The 14151-nt window shown below is 43.3% G+C and overlaps 1 protein-coding gene across 2 annotated transcripts; it reads right to left on the bottom strand.

Annotated features, from left to right (window-relative positions):
* Positions 1-3025: 3025 nt before the first annotated feature.
* org (oogenesis-related gene) lies at positions 3026-13643 on the bottom strand. 2 transcript variants are annotated; one of them, XM_073069489.1, is made up of 5 exons: positions 13523-13643; positions 13361-13438; positions 9731-9953; positions 6993-7123; positions 3026-3132 (listed from the first exon to the last, which is right to left on the bottom strand). In XM_073069489.1, exons 1-5 carry the CDS (start codon positions 13532-13534, stop codon positions 3121-3123), a joined length of 456 nt encoding a protein of 151 aa, XP_072925590.1. In that variant the 5' UTR covers positions 13535-13643; the 3' UTR covers positions 3026-3120. The 2 variants fall into 2 exon arrangements, with proteins under 2 accessions (XP_072925590.1, XP_072925589.1); XM_073069488.1 differs by having other exon boundaries at positions 13512-13567.
* Positions 13644-14151: the final 508 nt, after the last annotated feature.

The raw sequence follows: 14151 nt of genomic DNA, 5'->3' as shown, positions 1-14151 counted from the left end.
TTAAAAAAAAAACAAAAAAAAAACATTCGACTCCAAAATCTTCCCAACCACTGAGGTCAGAATAACTGGTCTACATTTTCCTTTCTTCTGCCTCTCTGCTTTCTTGAATGGTGGAGTGACATTTGCAATTTTCCAGTTTTCTGTAACCATTCCAGAATCTATTGATTCTTTAAAGATCATTACTTATGCCTCCACAATCTCTTCAATTACCTTTCAGAACTCTGAGGCGTACTCCATCTGGTCCAGGTGACTTCTCTACCTTCAGACACAAGAAAATCTACAGATGCTGGAAATCCAAACAACACAAAATGCTGGAGGGACTCAGCAGGCCAGGCAGCATCGATGGAAATGTGTACAGTTGACATTTCTGCCCACAACATTGACAGTTTACTCTTTTCCGTAGATGCTACCTGGCCTGCTGAGTTCCTCCAGAAATTTGTGTGTTATCTACCTTCAGACCTTTCAGTTTCCCAAGAACCTTCTCCCTCGTAATGGCATCTTCACATACTTCATGACCTCCGACACCTGAAACATCCACCATACTGCTAACTTACACAGTGAAGCCTGATGCAAAATACATATTCAGTTTGTCCACCGTTACTATCACTCTAGCATTGTTTTCTAGCAGTCCAATATCCACTCTTGCCTCTCTTACACTTTATGTATTTGAAAAAACCTATGGTATCTTTATTATTGACCAGCTTACTTTCATATTCCATATTACCCTAATGACTTTAGCTGCCTTCTGTTGGTATTTAAAAGCTTCCCAATCTTCTAACTTCCAACAAGTTTTCACCTTCCCTTTGGCTTTGACTTCTCTCGTTATGCATGGTTGTGTCACCCTTCCTTTAGAACACTTCCCCTTTGGGGAGGGAGGGGGGGTGTGTGTGCATGTACACACTGTACCTTCCAAATTGCTTCCAGAAATTCTAGTCATTGCTGCTCTGCTGTCATCCCTGCCAGTGTTCCTTTCCAATCAATTCTGGCCAGCTCCTCTCTCATGTCTGTAATCTCCTTTACTCCACTTTAATACCGATATCTAATGTTAGTTTCTTAAATTGAGGTGAATTCAATCATACAATGATCACTTCCCATAAAGGTTCTTTTACCTTCAGCTCTAATCAATTCTGGTTCATTGCACAAAACCCAATCCAGAAGAGATGGGCTCAACCACCAGCTGCTCCAAAAAGCTATCATAGGCATTCTGCAAATTCCCCTCCTGAAATCCAGGACCAATCTGATTTTCCCCAATCTGCACATTGAACCATCTCCTGACTATTGTAACATTGCCCTTTTGACATACATTTTCTATCTCCCATTGTAACATCCTCATTACTGTTTGGGGGTCCAAATACAACTCTTAGGGTCTTTATACCTTTGCAGTTCCTTAGCTCTACTATGACAGTTCAAACCTTCTAATCCTATGTCACCTCTTTTTGATCCTTTTTTAAAAAAACACAGCAATGCTTCCCTCTGCTTTCCTGTCAGTCTTTTCCACACAATGTGTGGAAAATCTTCTTTCAGCCATAATTCAGTGATACCTACAACATCATACTGTGCTACAATTTCATCTGCCTTATTCTGTATACTGTGTGTGCACCCTTAACTCCTGGTGGAATTGTCATGACAAGCTTTTTGGTGATTGCCCATCGTACAGATGGTCATGGGCAGCTGAAACCTGGTGGAGCCCAACCCGCTCCGCGTTTTTTTAAAAAGCGAGGTTGAGTTGCTAGCTCGACACCCAGGCACAGATGGAGAGCGTGCAAGGGAGCCGGCTGGATTCGAACTCGCCCCGCAGTGCTGATGCCACTACGCCACCAACCGGCTTATTCTGTATACTGTGCGCATTCAAATACATCTCCAGCCCTGCGTTCCTTTTCAATTGTGTTCACCATTCACATTGCAACTCATCTTGTTGGCTAATTTTGCCCCATCATCAGCCTCTGCTAGGAGTCTCACTTCACATTGCCTTTGTTTTTAAACCAACTACCTCATCTTCAGCACCATCACTCCAGTTCCCAACTGCCTGCCAAATTAGTTTAAACCCACCCAAGCAACTCTAGCCAACCTGCCTGCAAGGATATTGGGCCCCGTTGGGTTCCGGTGGAACCCATCTTTGGATAGGTCATACCTTAACCCAGAAGGAACCCCTTCCCCTATTCTTCAGCTATGCATTCACCTGCCACATCATCCTATTCTTACCCTCACTGACATGTGGTACAGGCAACAATCTGGAGATTATCACCCTGGAGGTCCTGTTTCTTAGCTTTCTACCTAGCTCCCTAAAGTCTCTCTTCAGTATCTCCTCACCTTGTCTACCAATGTTATGGCGCCAATATGTACCAAGACTTTTGGCTGCTCACCCTTGAGTTCCATGGATGTGATCTGAGACTTCTGCAATCTGACAGCAGGGAGTCAACATACCATTCTGCATCCACAGAAACTCACTGTTCCAAGGAATCTCTGATCAATACTGCAGTCTCATTCACCTCTGCTCTCCTGAGCCACAGCACCAGACTCATTGCCAGAGACCTGCTCACTGGTAGGTTGTACCTCAATAACATTGAATGTTGCACATTGAGGGGCCTGAACACGGTGTACTCTGCACCGGCTGTGCATTTCCCCTCCTGACAGTCATCCATTTGCAGTTAGACAAGACACTGAGGCTCCACACGGAGCAGAGTGGAGTTTTGTTCACCTTGCTGTTTATCCAAGCTGCTGACCCTGAACGGAGTTCAATTTCAATGCCATCTGCAAGGAGTTTACATGTTCCACCCCATGAACACACCCAGTTCCTCGGATTCAAAGACATACCAGGCAGTACATAAATAGTAAATTGTTCTGGGATTAGGCTAGGATTAGAGGCAGGGTGCTGGGCGGTGCAGTTTGTTGGACCAGAACGACCTGTTTCTCCAAATTAGAACTCCAGATGAGGGTCAGACATCTCGGAGATCAGAACAGGCAGGTAGGGCAGACAAGTTCAAATATGCACATCTCCAAGCTTCCAACTAGACACCAGATGACTCAGTAATGGAATGAATTTTATTAAAGGCTGATACTGAACTGAATTGCACAAAAAGTCCAATTGCTTCAATGTATGAACTTCATTCTTGGCAACAATCACTTCAGTTCCTGCAAACAAAGGAAACAGTTTATGAAAGCAAAAGTACATTTCTCAAAGGAAACACATTGGAACTTTGTGAAATAAGTTTTGGTATTTAATGTTTTATAAACAATTTGATCTCAATCCTATTTGCAGGAAGTGGCAATCTTCTGGGACGTCAGATTTTGGTTTCTCTCCTTCTCCTTAAGGCAGCAACCACAACCACCAGCATACAAGATGTGCAGGGGATGGGTTAGGTGCCCAACCCATTCAAACCTGTGCTGCAACATCTGTATTTAACTCCCTCTATGCCCAAGTGAACCCTTTCACTTAAAGTTAAAGTAAATTTATTATGAAGATCATGGGAGAAATTTTGCAGTCAATAAGTAAAAACATTTCCTTGTGGATTTGCGACAGATTTCTGTTCCAGAAACAGAAACATGCAGTAACAGTGACATTGCCTTCACAACTGGGCAAAACAAAATTCTCCTTTTCACTATTTTTATTATTTTGCAGAAGTGCCGATTCCAAAACAGTACATGTCACTGAGAATATTTCATTCAATGCTACAAAAGGTACAGAAGGCCAATTAGTAGGTAAAAATTGATTGGATTGAGCAAGAAATGTAGATAGAAAAAGTTAGGTCCCAGAGTCATGGGCAGCACAGCTCAGTTTAAAATGTTATACTTTGTTAGCATTTTCCACACATCTGCCTGACCTACGGAGTTTGTTGACTCTGGTTATGGTACCTGATCTCCTGTCTCATTGGACAGTACAGTAGCATAAATGCTTTAGTGATTGAAATTCAGGATTCTGTTCCTGACACCACGGAGTTTGTACATTCTCCCCATGACTGTGGGGAATAAAACCATCAAGTTCAGGCACCATGGTACTTCACAAACTATGTTGACACATGACCAAGAGTTGTCCCTCTGGCCTTCTCCCACATTCCAAAGACATGCAGATGAGTGTTAGTAAATTGTGGGCTTGCTATAATGCCACTGGAAGTGTGATGACACTTGTGGGCTGCCCCCAGCAAATCCTCGAACTGTGGTGGTCATTGATGCGAATTGGACATTTCACTGTATAATTTAATGTACCTGTGATAAAGCCAATCTTTATTTTCTTAACAGCACAGATCTGGTAGGATTAAGCTGGGTTACAATGTTTATTTACCTAAACAGCAGCTTCCATTTCTAACCTTTGAATTCTGGAGATTCTGTCTATTGGGAAAGATTTCTCGGAGATACAGCCCAGTAACAGGCCCTTCCAACCTAATGAGTCCAGACCACCCAATCACTTATTTAGAAGTTAGAGAGACAGCACAGGGCCTTACAGCCCAATGACCCCACACTGCCCAGCAAACCATTGGTGCTGCAATTAGGCTAGGTTAAATCAATCAGCCGGCTAACTGATACACCTTTGGAAAGTAGGAGACTGGAGCACCCAGAGGAAACCCATGGGGTCATGGGGAGGACTTACAGACAACTGTGGGAACTGAACCTGGGTCACTGGCGCTGTCATAGCATTATGCTAGCTGCTGCACTATAGGGTGGAGCTTGAGGGGAGAATGGAAGAAACAGGAGGGATTAAAAAAGCAATAAAAATGCTTGGCGAGCCGAGTGAATTACAGAATCCCAGCATCTTTTGCTTCTATTGCACATCGCACTGCATCTCACTTGGCATCTCAATAACGAGAACCATCAAGAAATTAAATAATTGCCAGGAGAAATAAAACAAAGTTTGGTGCTCTATGGAATTGGCACACAAGAATGAGGGGAGAATTGTTTGAGGTATACCCCTCAGTATAGGGAGGGTAAATGCAAGCTGTTTTTGTCCACCGAGGCTGGGTGAGAGAACCAGATATCAGTTAAGGGTGAAATGTCCAAGGGGGATTTCTTCACTCAGTGGATGTTGAGAGTGGAAGTGGCAGTTCTGGACTCAAATGCAACATTGAGAAGTTTGGATAGATAAGTGGATAGGAGGAAAATGATGCAAGTCAATGGGACCAGGCAGAGGAAGAGTTCAGCATGGAGATGGGCTGCAGTGCCTGTCTGTGCATTTAGCACTGATTCTTATTGCACTGACCATAAAGAGCTTCAAATATTGTGTCAATGAGTGCCAACTCATTGCGTGCTGGTCCATTGGGAATCAGCAAATATTCCCATTGAGGACAATTACAGCTGAAACCCAGTCACGTCCACAGGTACTTCAGTAAACAACATCACTGTAAAAATCAAAATCCGGCTTATCACCAGCATGTGACATGAAATTTGTTAAATTAGCAACAGTTCAATGCAATACATAATCTAGCAGAGAAAAAATAAAAACAAAAATAATAAGTAAATCAATTATGGCATATGTATATTGAATAGATTAAAACATGCAAAAAACAAACATTAATATTAAAGATTCAATGTCCATTTAGGAATCGGATGGCAGAGGGGAAGAAGCTGTTCCTGAATCACTGAATTTGTGCCTTCAGGCTTCTGTACCTCCTCCCTGATGGTAACAGTGAGAAAGGGGCATGCCCTGGGTGCTGGAGGTCCTTAATAACGGACACTGGGTTTCTGAGACACCGCTCCCTGAAGATGTCCTGGGTACTTTGTAGGCTAGTGCCCAAGGTGGAGCTGACTAGATTTACAACCTTCTGCATCTTCTCTCAGTCCTGCGCGGTAGCCCCTCCATACCAGACAGTGATGCAGCCTGTCAGAATGCTCTCCATGGTACAACTATAGAGGTTTGAGTGTATTTGTTGACATGCTAAATCTCTTCAAACTCCCAAGTATAGCTGCTGTCTTGTCCTCTTTATAACTGCATCGATATGTTGGGACCAGGTTAGAGCCTCAGAGATCTTGACACCCAGGAACTTGAAACTGCTCACTCTCTCCACTTCTGATCCCAATGAGGATTGTTGGTATGTGTTCCTTCATCTTACCCTTCCTGAAGTTCACAACCAGCTCTTTCATCTTACTGACATTGAGTGCCAGGTTGTTGCTGCGGCACCACTCCACTAGTTGACATATCTCACTCCTGTACGCCCTCTCGTCACCACCTGAGATTCTACTAATGGTTGTACCATCAGCAAATTTATAGATGGTATTTGAGCTATGCCTAGCCACACAGTCATGTGTATATAGAGAGTAGAGCAGTGGGCTAAGCACACACCCCTGAGGTGCACCAGTGTTGATCGTCAGCGAGGAAGATATGTCATCACCAATCCACAGATTGTGGTCTTCTGGTTAGGAAGTCGAGGATCCAATTGCAGAGGGAGGTACAGAGGCCCAGGCTCTGCAACTTCTCAGTCACGATTGTGGGAATTACGATATTAAATGCTGAGCTATAGTCCATGAACAGCATCCTGACATAGGTGTCTGTTGTCCAGGTGGTCTAAAGCTGTGTGGACAGCCACTGAGATTGTGTCTGCAGTTGACCTATTGTGGCGATAGGTCAACCATCAAAACTGGCAGACCCCAGACACTGCCATCAAATTTCCAAATGGACAATGAACATACCTCTTTGCATTACTCAATTCACAATAGCACATTTCTTATTGCAATTTATAGTTTATGATGTTTATAGTTAATGCACTGCTGCCACAAAACATTTTTTTTATTATGACATGCCAGTGATATTACACCCATGTCTGATAACAGTTGAGGATCACAGAAGTACAGCATGGAAACAGGCCTTTTGGCCCATCTAGTCTGTGCCAAACCATTTAAACTGCTTATGCCCATTGACATACACCCAGACCATAGCCTTATCACCCATGTGCCTATCCAAACTTCTCTAAAAGCATTGAAATTGAGCTCGCATGCACCACTTGTGCTGGCAGCTCGCTCCATACTCGTGACCCTCTGTGGAAAAAGTTTCCCCTTATTCATACCTCGCAAGTAGGTTCGGCAACTACCTCAGCATCTGAGAGAGACTCCATCCAGCAAAGTTCTTCTTCAGCCAAGTCATCTTGCTTTCTTTTGCTCCCCTTGCCATGTGGTTTATTTGGTGATCTTCTGATTTCTGAAACCAATTATGAAATTAGGAAATATGAGCTATACAGTTTACAATTACTGTATTAATATTCATACAAGCACACCCTTTTTAATAGAGGGCACTTAAGGATTCAGGCTTAAGTGAAAATAATTGTACAATGAGAATTGTACTCTAGAGAATGTTCAACCTAGCCCCCATTCCCTCAAGGGAGAAAACCCAATCAGCATTTGTCAGCCAAGGAAAGCTACCCTTTTCCAATTTCAGCTGGATATGGAAACAAGGATCACTGCAGTAAATTGCACAACATGGGAGCTGCTGAGAGAAGAGGCATCAGCTAGAATTTAATCTTCTCACGTAGTAAAAGTGTCACTGTTAAATTAATATGCATTCACAGACTTTCAATACTTACTTGAAATGCGATAAGCTTAATATACCCAAAGCTCAAAGCAAATTTATTAAACTAAAATGTCATCACATATAACCCTGGGATTCATTTTCTTGTGGGTTTTCACAGTAAATACAAAGAAATAATAAAATTAAAGAAAAAGCCGCACACAAGAAAAACACAAACGTGCAAAAATAGACAAGATGTGCAAATATAATAAAGAAAACAAGCAAAATAATAATAGTGTAGTAAGAAATAGAGAACATGAGATGATAAGTCCATAGGCTCTGGGAACAGTTTAATGATGGGCAAGTTGAAGGTATACCCTCTGGTTCAACAGCCTGATAGCTGAGGGCAATAGCTGTTTCTGAAACTGGTGAACCCAAGTCTTCCTCCTATGTAATGTAGATGAGGAAAATCACACAGACATTACATTTTCCTGCCAACTATTAAATACTAATTTAATAAATTAGGTCAACTGTTAAGTCTTCTCACCAAGTAGCAAGATGTCTTTAAGGACTCAACCAAATAACAAACCAAGTTCACCAATTTCATTGAAGTAGACTTTACAAAGAATCAGACAGCGGCTCACATCACTTCCCCCCACCCTGGATTCATTATGATATTTTTAAAAAAAAAAAAAATCACCTGCCCATATGAAAAAGGCTTTGGATACTGCCAAATCCAAAAAAACATTCATTCTACAATTCTAAAGCACCTTTTTCTTCTGTGAAAATCTGGTTCCTACATTAAAGTTATTTGTACCACAAAACGTGGAAAAATGAAAAAGGCATCACTGGGTGGTGGGGTAGAGGCATCTCAAGAGGTGGTGTGAGGTGCTCCTTCCCTCCACCAGTCTGCAGTCACCCTTGGGCAAGGTGTAGCACCTGCTTAGTGCCCCCGCCCAGTCACAATCACATGAAGCCATGGGCACAGGCAGTGGATGGCCGCATGAACAGCTGATGCTTTTCACAAGTCCTGGTTATGCGACCGCTGATGCCAGGCAGACAATCTCTGAAGAGTATGATAATGGCTGGGGTCACCCATCTGGTAAAGACACTGCCCAGAAGGCAATGGCAAACCACTTCTGCAGAAATATTTGCCAAGGCCAATCATAGTCATGGTAAGACCATGATCGCCCATGTCTTACGAATCAGCATAGAGTATCATGATATTCCTCATCATCTTGAAGGACCAATCCATATTTAAGATATTATATTTCTAATTCTCTAGAAGTCTATTTAAATGTGAAAGGGTTTGTTTCACTTATTGTTTTCTAGAACACTAGAGCACAGTCTACACCTGTCAGCCCTCAATATTGTGCCCATCTTCTAACTTACTCGAAGATTTAACCTTTCCCTTCCACAGAGCCCTCCATTTAAGGCCCTCCCCGCCACAGCTACAAGTGACACAAGTACAAATAAAATTCTGGGAATATTTTATACAAGTGTTTCATATTTCTAGCATTATCACATTTTTTGTAATTACTTCATTAATGCACCTGTAATTTCACACTACTGAACCAAACGGTCTCAAGCTGAATTTTAAAAGTTATTAATGATCTACATCTATACTAAATCAACAGTGTAGCAGTTAGCGAGGTGCTAGTACTCAGTTCAATTCTACAAGGAGTTCGTGCGTTCTCCCTGTTGGTTTCCTTTGGGTCCTTCTGTTTCCTCCCACAGTCCAATGACATACGATCAGAAGGTTAGTAGCTCATTGTAAACTGTCCCATGATTAGGCAAGGGTTAAATTTGTGGGTTGCTAGGCAGTACAGTTCATTGGACCAGAAAGTCCTGGCCCATTCTGTATCTCTAAATAAATAAATCTTTTTAAAATTCTAGTGAACCTGGAAAGAGAAAAATTACTCCATCTCCTCAAAGGCAAATATTATAATACAAAATCACAACAGTCCAACTGTAGATCAATGCTTGATTAGAATAGTTTAAGGAAAGTATCTATACAGTATGCTGCAATGTGTATAGATACCAGGAGATGTATTCTTTACACTGATGGGTGCATGGGACACCCTATCAGGGTGTCTGGCAGAGGGAGATGCATTATGGGCACCTGAGCTCTTAGGTAGGCAAATGGATGGTAGTAAAACTGGAGGGCTACGAGAGGAAAGAGGGGCGAGATTCAACTTTGTAGGTTAAACTGTTGGCACAACATTGGTCAAAGGGCCTGCTTTGTGCTATAATGCCCAGTGCCCCAAGCCCTCCAAATCTGAGATAAATAGATGCACTCACCATCTGAAATGTCACCTTGGCCCAGGTCTCTTGCCACAGGAAAGCCAAGTCTTCCTTGTATTCTGCTGGGAACAACCGCAAACAGCAACCGAGCCAGTAGGCTTAGGCGTTTCCTGACTGTGCACCAGCGTCTTTCCGGGAACAGAAATGAGTCATCGGTCCTCACTTCTTCCACAGCTGGAGTGGAGGTGGTCCCCCTCAACAACCTCCGAATCACTCCACACTAGGAAACAAGTTTTACACAAGCAGGAACCTCAGTTATATCTAAGTTATTCAAAAACATAAAACTCTGATCCTGCTCCACAGCTTGTGCAGGCAACCTTGACCCACTGCAATTTGTCTACTGCTGAAACAGGACTATGGCAGATACCACCTCCCTGGTCCTGCACTCATCTCTGGACCAGCCTGGACAGTATAGACACCTATATCAGATTTGTTTATTGACTATAGCTCTACCTTCAGTATTACAATTCCAAGAAAGCATCAGAGCTCTGGACCCTGGAAATGCCTGCCTTTCAACAAGACCCTCAATTTCCAAACCCACAGACCAGTCAGGAAAGATGTGCAGCGACACCATCACCACAGTTATGTTAAACACTGTCTTTGCTCCAAGGTTACACCATCAAACCCCCCACTCCATTCCCTGATTGAATGGCTAAATTCTGCTCCAATATAATCTACAAGTTTGCAGATGACATCATAGTGGGTCACATCTCAAACGATGAGCTGGAATTTAAGGAGATCGAGAGCACAACTGACATGGTGTCATGACAACCACCTTTCATTCAATGTCAGTAAAACAAAAGTTGGTCATTGGCTTCAGAAACCAGGGGTTTTGGATGGCAGTGCAGATGTTTCTGTCTACACCAATGGTATGAGGTTGAGGACTTCAAGCTCCTAGGAGTAAATTTCACCAATAGCTTAGAGGTGGAAATGAGACAAATGCTGGACAGCTAGCACCATTTCCTAGGACGGCAATGACTGAGGGGTTTTACTTTGTAAAGTGTGGTTGGCAAAGGACAGGTATTGCAAATGATAATGCACCAGCACCAGTTATAGGGCAACTCGTTTCATATTTCCTGTTTAACAAGTCAGCCTGTCCTGTCTGCTACACACAGTACACTCCCTTCACACCCTGTCCTGTCTGCTACACACAGTACACTCCCTTCACAACCTGTCCTGTCTGCTACACACAGTACACTCCCTTCACAACCTGTCCTGTCTGCTACACACAGTACACTCCCTTCACAGCCTGTCCTGTCTGCTACACACAGTACACTCCCTTCACAGCCTGTCCTGTCTGCTACACACAGTACACTCCCTTCACAGCCTGTCCTGTCTGCTACACACAGTACACTCCCTTCACAGCCTGTCCTGTCTGCTACACACAGTACACTCCCTTCACAGCCTGTCCTGTCTGCCTCACACAGTACACTCCCTTCACAGCCTGTCCTGTCTGCCTCACACAGTACACTCCCTTCACAGCCTGTCCTGTCTGCCACACAGTACACTCCCTTCACATTTTCTGTCCACTCTAGTCAGCCTCAAAATAGAGGACCATCCATTTGGAACAGAGATGAGGAGGAATTTCTTTAGCTAGAGTGGTGAATTTATGGAATTTGTTGCCACAGGCAGCTGTGGGGGCCACATCACTAGGTATATTTAAGGGAGAGGTTGACAGATTCTTGATTAGGAAGGTGTTGAAGGTTATGGGGAAAAGGCAGGAGAATAAGGCCAAAGGAAAATTGGATCAGTTGTGATGAAATAGCACAGCAGACTCAATGGGCCAAATGACCTATCTTATGGTCTATTCTTCTGGTATCAGAAAAAGAAATTATCATCTGGATTCCAAGCAATCCCTTTCCCCATAACCCATACTTTTATTGGTGATTGGAGGAAAGTTTAGCTGGGGGTGAAGGAGGAGGTGAGGAGTGAATGCCCGAGGCAGTTTTTTTTTTAAAACTTGAAGAACAGAAGTAGATGGAATGTGTTACTAGGGGTGCTGGTAGAGGCAAATACCTTAGGAGCATTTAAGAGTTTCATAGATAAGGACATGGGTAAAAGAAATGAAGGGTTATGTGCGAGGGAAAGGTTAGATTAACCTAGGAGTAAGTTAAGGGTCAGCACAACACTGTGGGCCGAAGGGCCTATACTGTGCTGGATTTTTCTGTTCTTTATCACTTCTCCCTCACCCACCTATTATAGGTCAGGCAGTGTCAGTGAAAAGTCAACAGTTCTGATCATCTTCAACATGAAAAGTAGACTCGAGTTCATCTCCCCAGAGACACCGTCTGACCCAATGAGAGTTTGTGACATTCTGGCTTCTGCCCCCTCTTCCAGTCCTAATGAAGGGTCTCGGTCCAAAACATTGACTGTTTACACCTCTCCATAGATGCTGCCTGACCTGTCGAGTTCCTCCAGCATTTTGTGTTGCTCTGGATTTCCAGCATCTGCAGAACTTTGAGTTTGAACCTTCCTCCCACCCAAGCATTTGGATTTTCTGTCAGATACTCTTTTCCATTTAGTAACTTTAGTCCAATTCCCTTGTTCCTACATTTTAACAGATCCTCTAGTTTCCGGGTTCAAAGAAAATTATTAAAGTACATATTTCACCATGACTCACAAGATTTTCTTGTAGACATTCACAGAAAAAAAAATCAGAGAAACAGGCAATAAAAACAACAAGAAAAATAATTATAATCACAAATAAACAGAGCATGAGATGAAGAGCCATTGAAAGTGAGTCCACAGGTTGTGAGAACGGTTCAGTGTACGTGGGTGAAGTTGAGCAAACTTATCCCCTTTGGTTCAAAAGCCTGATCATTGAGGGGTAGTAACTGTTCCTGAACCTGGTGGCGTGGGACCCGAAGCTCCTGTACTTCCGTCCTGATGGCAGCAGCAAGAAGAGTGCACAGCTCAGATGGTGGGGTCTCTAATGACACCTTCATGTGACTTTACATGAGAAAGCAAGGCCATGCACTTCCAAAGCAGGATTCCAAAGACAGTGGAGAAGGAATGCAGATGAACTGAGGGATCTCAAATTTCAAAGTAAATTTATCATCAATGTACATACATGTCACCATATATAACCCAAAGATTCATTTTCTTAGACATTCACAGTAAATAAAATAAAAAACTCATGTGCAAAAGATATACTGCAAATACAAACAAAATAAACAATTAGTATCAAGAACATGAGATGAACAGCCCTTGAAAGTGATTCCATAGATTGTGGGAATAGTTCAGTGATGGGGTGGGTGAAGTTATCACTTCTGGTTCAAGAGCCTGATGGTTGAGGGGTAATAATTGCTCCTAAACCTGGTGGTATGAGTCCTAGAGCTCCTGTACCCCCCTGATGGCAGCAGTGAGAAGGGAGCATGTCCTGGGTGGCGGGGGTGAAGCTAACATCCCAACAGCAGACATCAGGTACCCAGCGGTTTTTGCGGGAGGAGCTCAAGACGTGCAAAACTAATGTTTAATACAACTGCACTACATAAGAAACGTTGGCTCATATGTACTTCGAAACTACGAGACAGCGTTCAGTCGAGAAAAGTGAACTGGCTTTGGAAAGTGAGAACACGTGGTGGTTGAGCGTAGAGGAGACTCCGAAATTGGGGGTCACTCACATACCAGGTACCTCAGCGGCGCGAACACTCCGGACAACCGGCTCCACAGAGTGGGCGGCGGGGAATCCCCAACACATTCTCCCTAAACACAAACAGCAGAGATCAGCGGGGAAGAAGGTGATTTGGACGATGTAGGCTCATCAACTCTACCATACCTCGTCCTCACCAGGCCGGCCATTCCCCCGCACAGTCATTTCGCCAATATGGAGCTCCCGCGGGACGGGGATTTATCGCCCGCACAGCGAGATACACGTGCGCCCACGGCAGGGCCAGATAGAGTTAAAGAGACAACGCATTACCTATAAAATTCCTTTAAAAATCCCCCTCAGTCTCCGTTTCCACCGACCGGCACAATGATCGGAATTCTTTCCAAGCTGAGAGAAAGAACTTTCCTCTCCTCCTCTTAATCTTCCCTCAGGTTGGATAGGATTCGTTTCGCCTGTGACAGGAAAGGTGGTGGAGATGTGCGCATTGAAGTTAGTGGACTGAGGGAGTGATGAACAGGGAAGAGCAATGGCGTTGGAACGCGCATTCGGCCCATCACATCAATGCTGACGCCTTTGCCCATTTGCTCATTCTAATTGCCCGCATTAGGACTTGATCCTTATGTAAGTAAGGTTATTATTGAAGTGCTTTACAATGGGATAAAAGTACAAATATGAAGATAAAATAAAAATAAACATGAAAATAAAAGACAAAAAGATGTTAGAAGCGAGGTTCAATAAATAGGTTTTGAGCTGCTGTTTGACATGTTTAGAATTCTATAGTTTAGGGGTGTAGTTCAGAAAAAAACTG

The sequence above is a fragment of the Hemitrygon akajei genome, chromosome 16 (assembly GCF_048418815.1).
Source record: "Hemitrygon akajei chromosome 16, sHemAka1.3, whole genome shotgun sequence".
In the NCBI taxonomy this organism is placed as follows: Eukaryota; Metazoa; Chordata; class Chondrichthyes; order Myliobatiformes; family Dasyatidae; genus Hemitrygon; species Hemitrygon akajei.
This window is presented reverse-complemented; position numbering and strand designations above follow the sequence as displayed.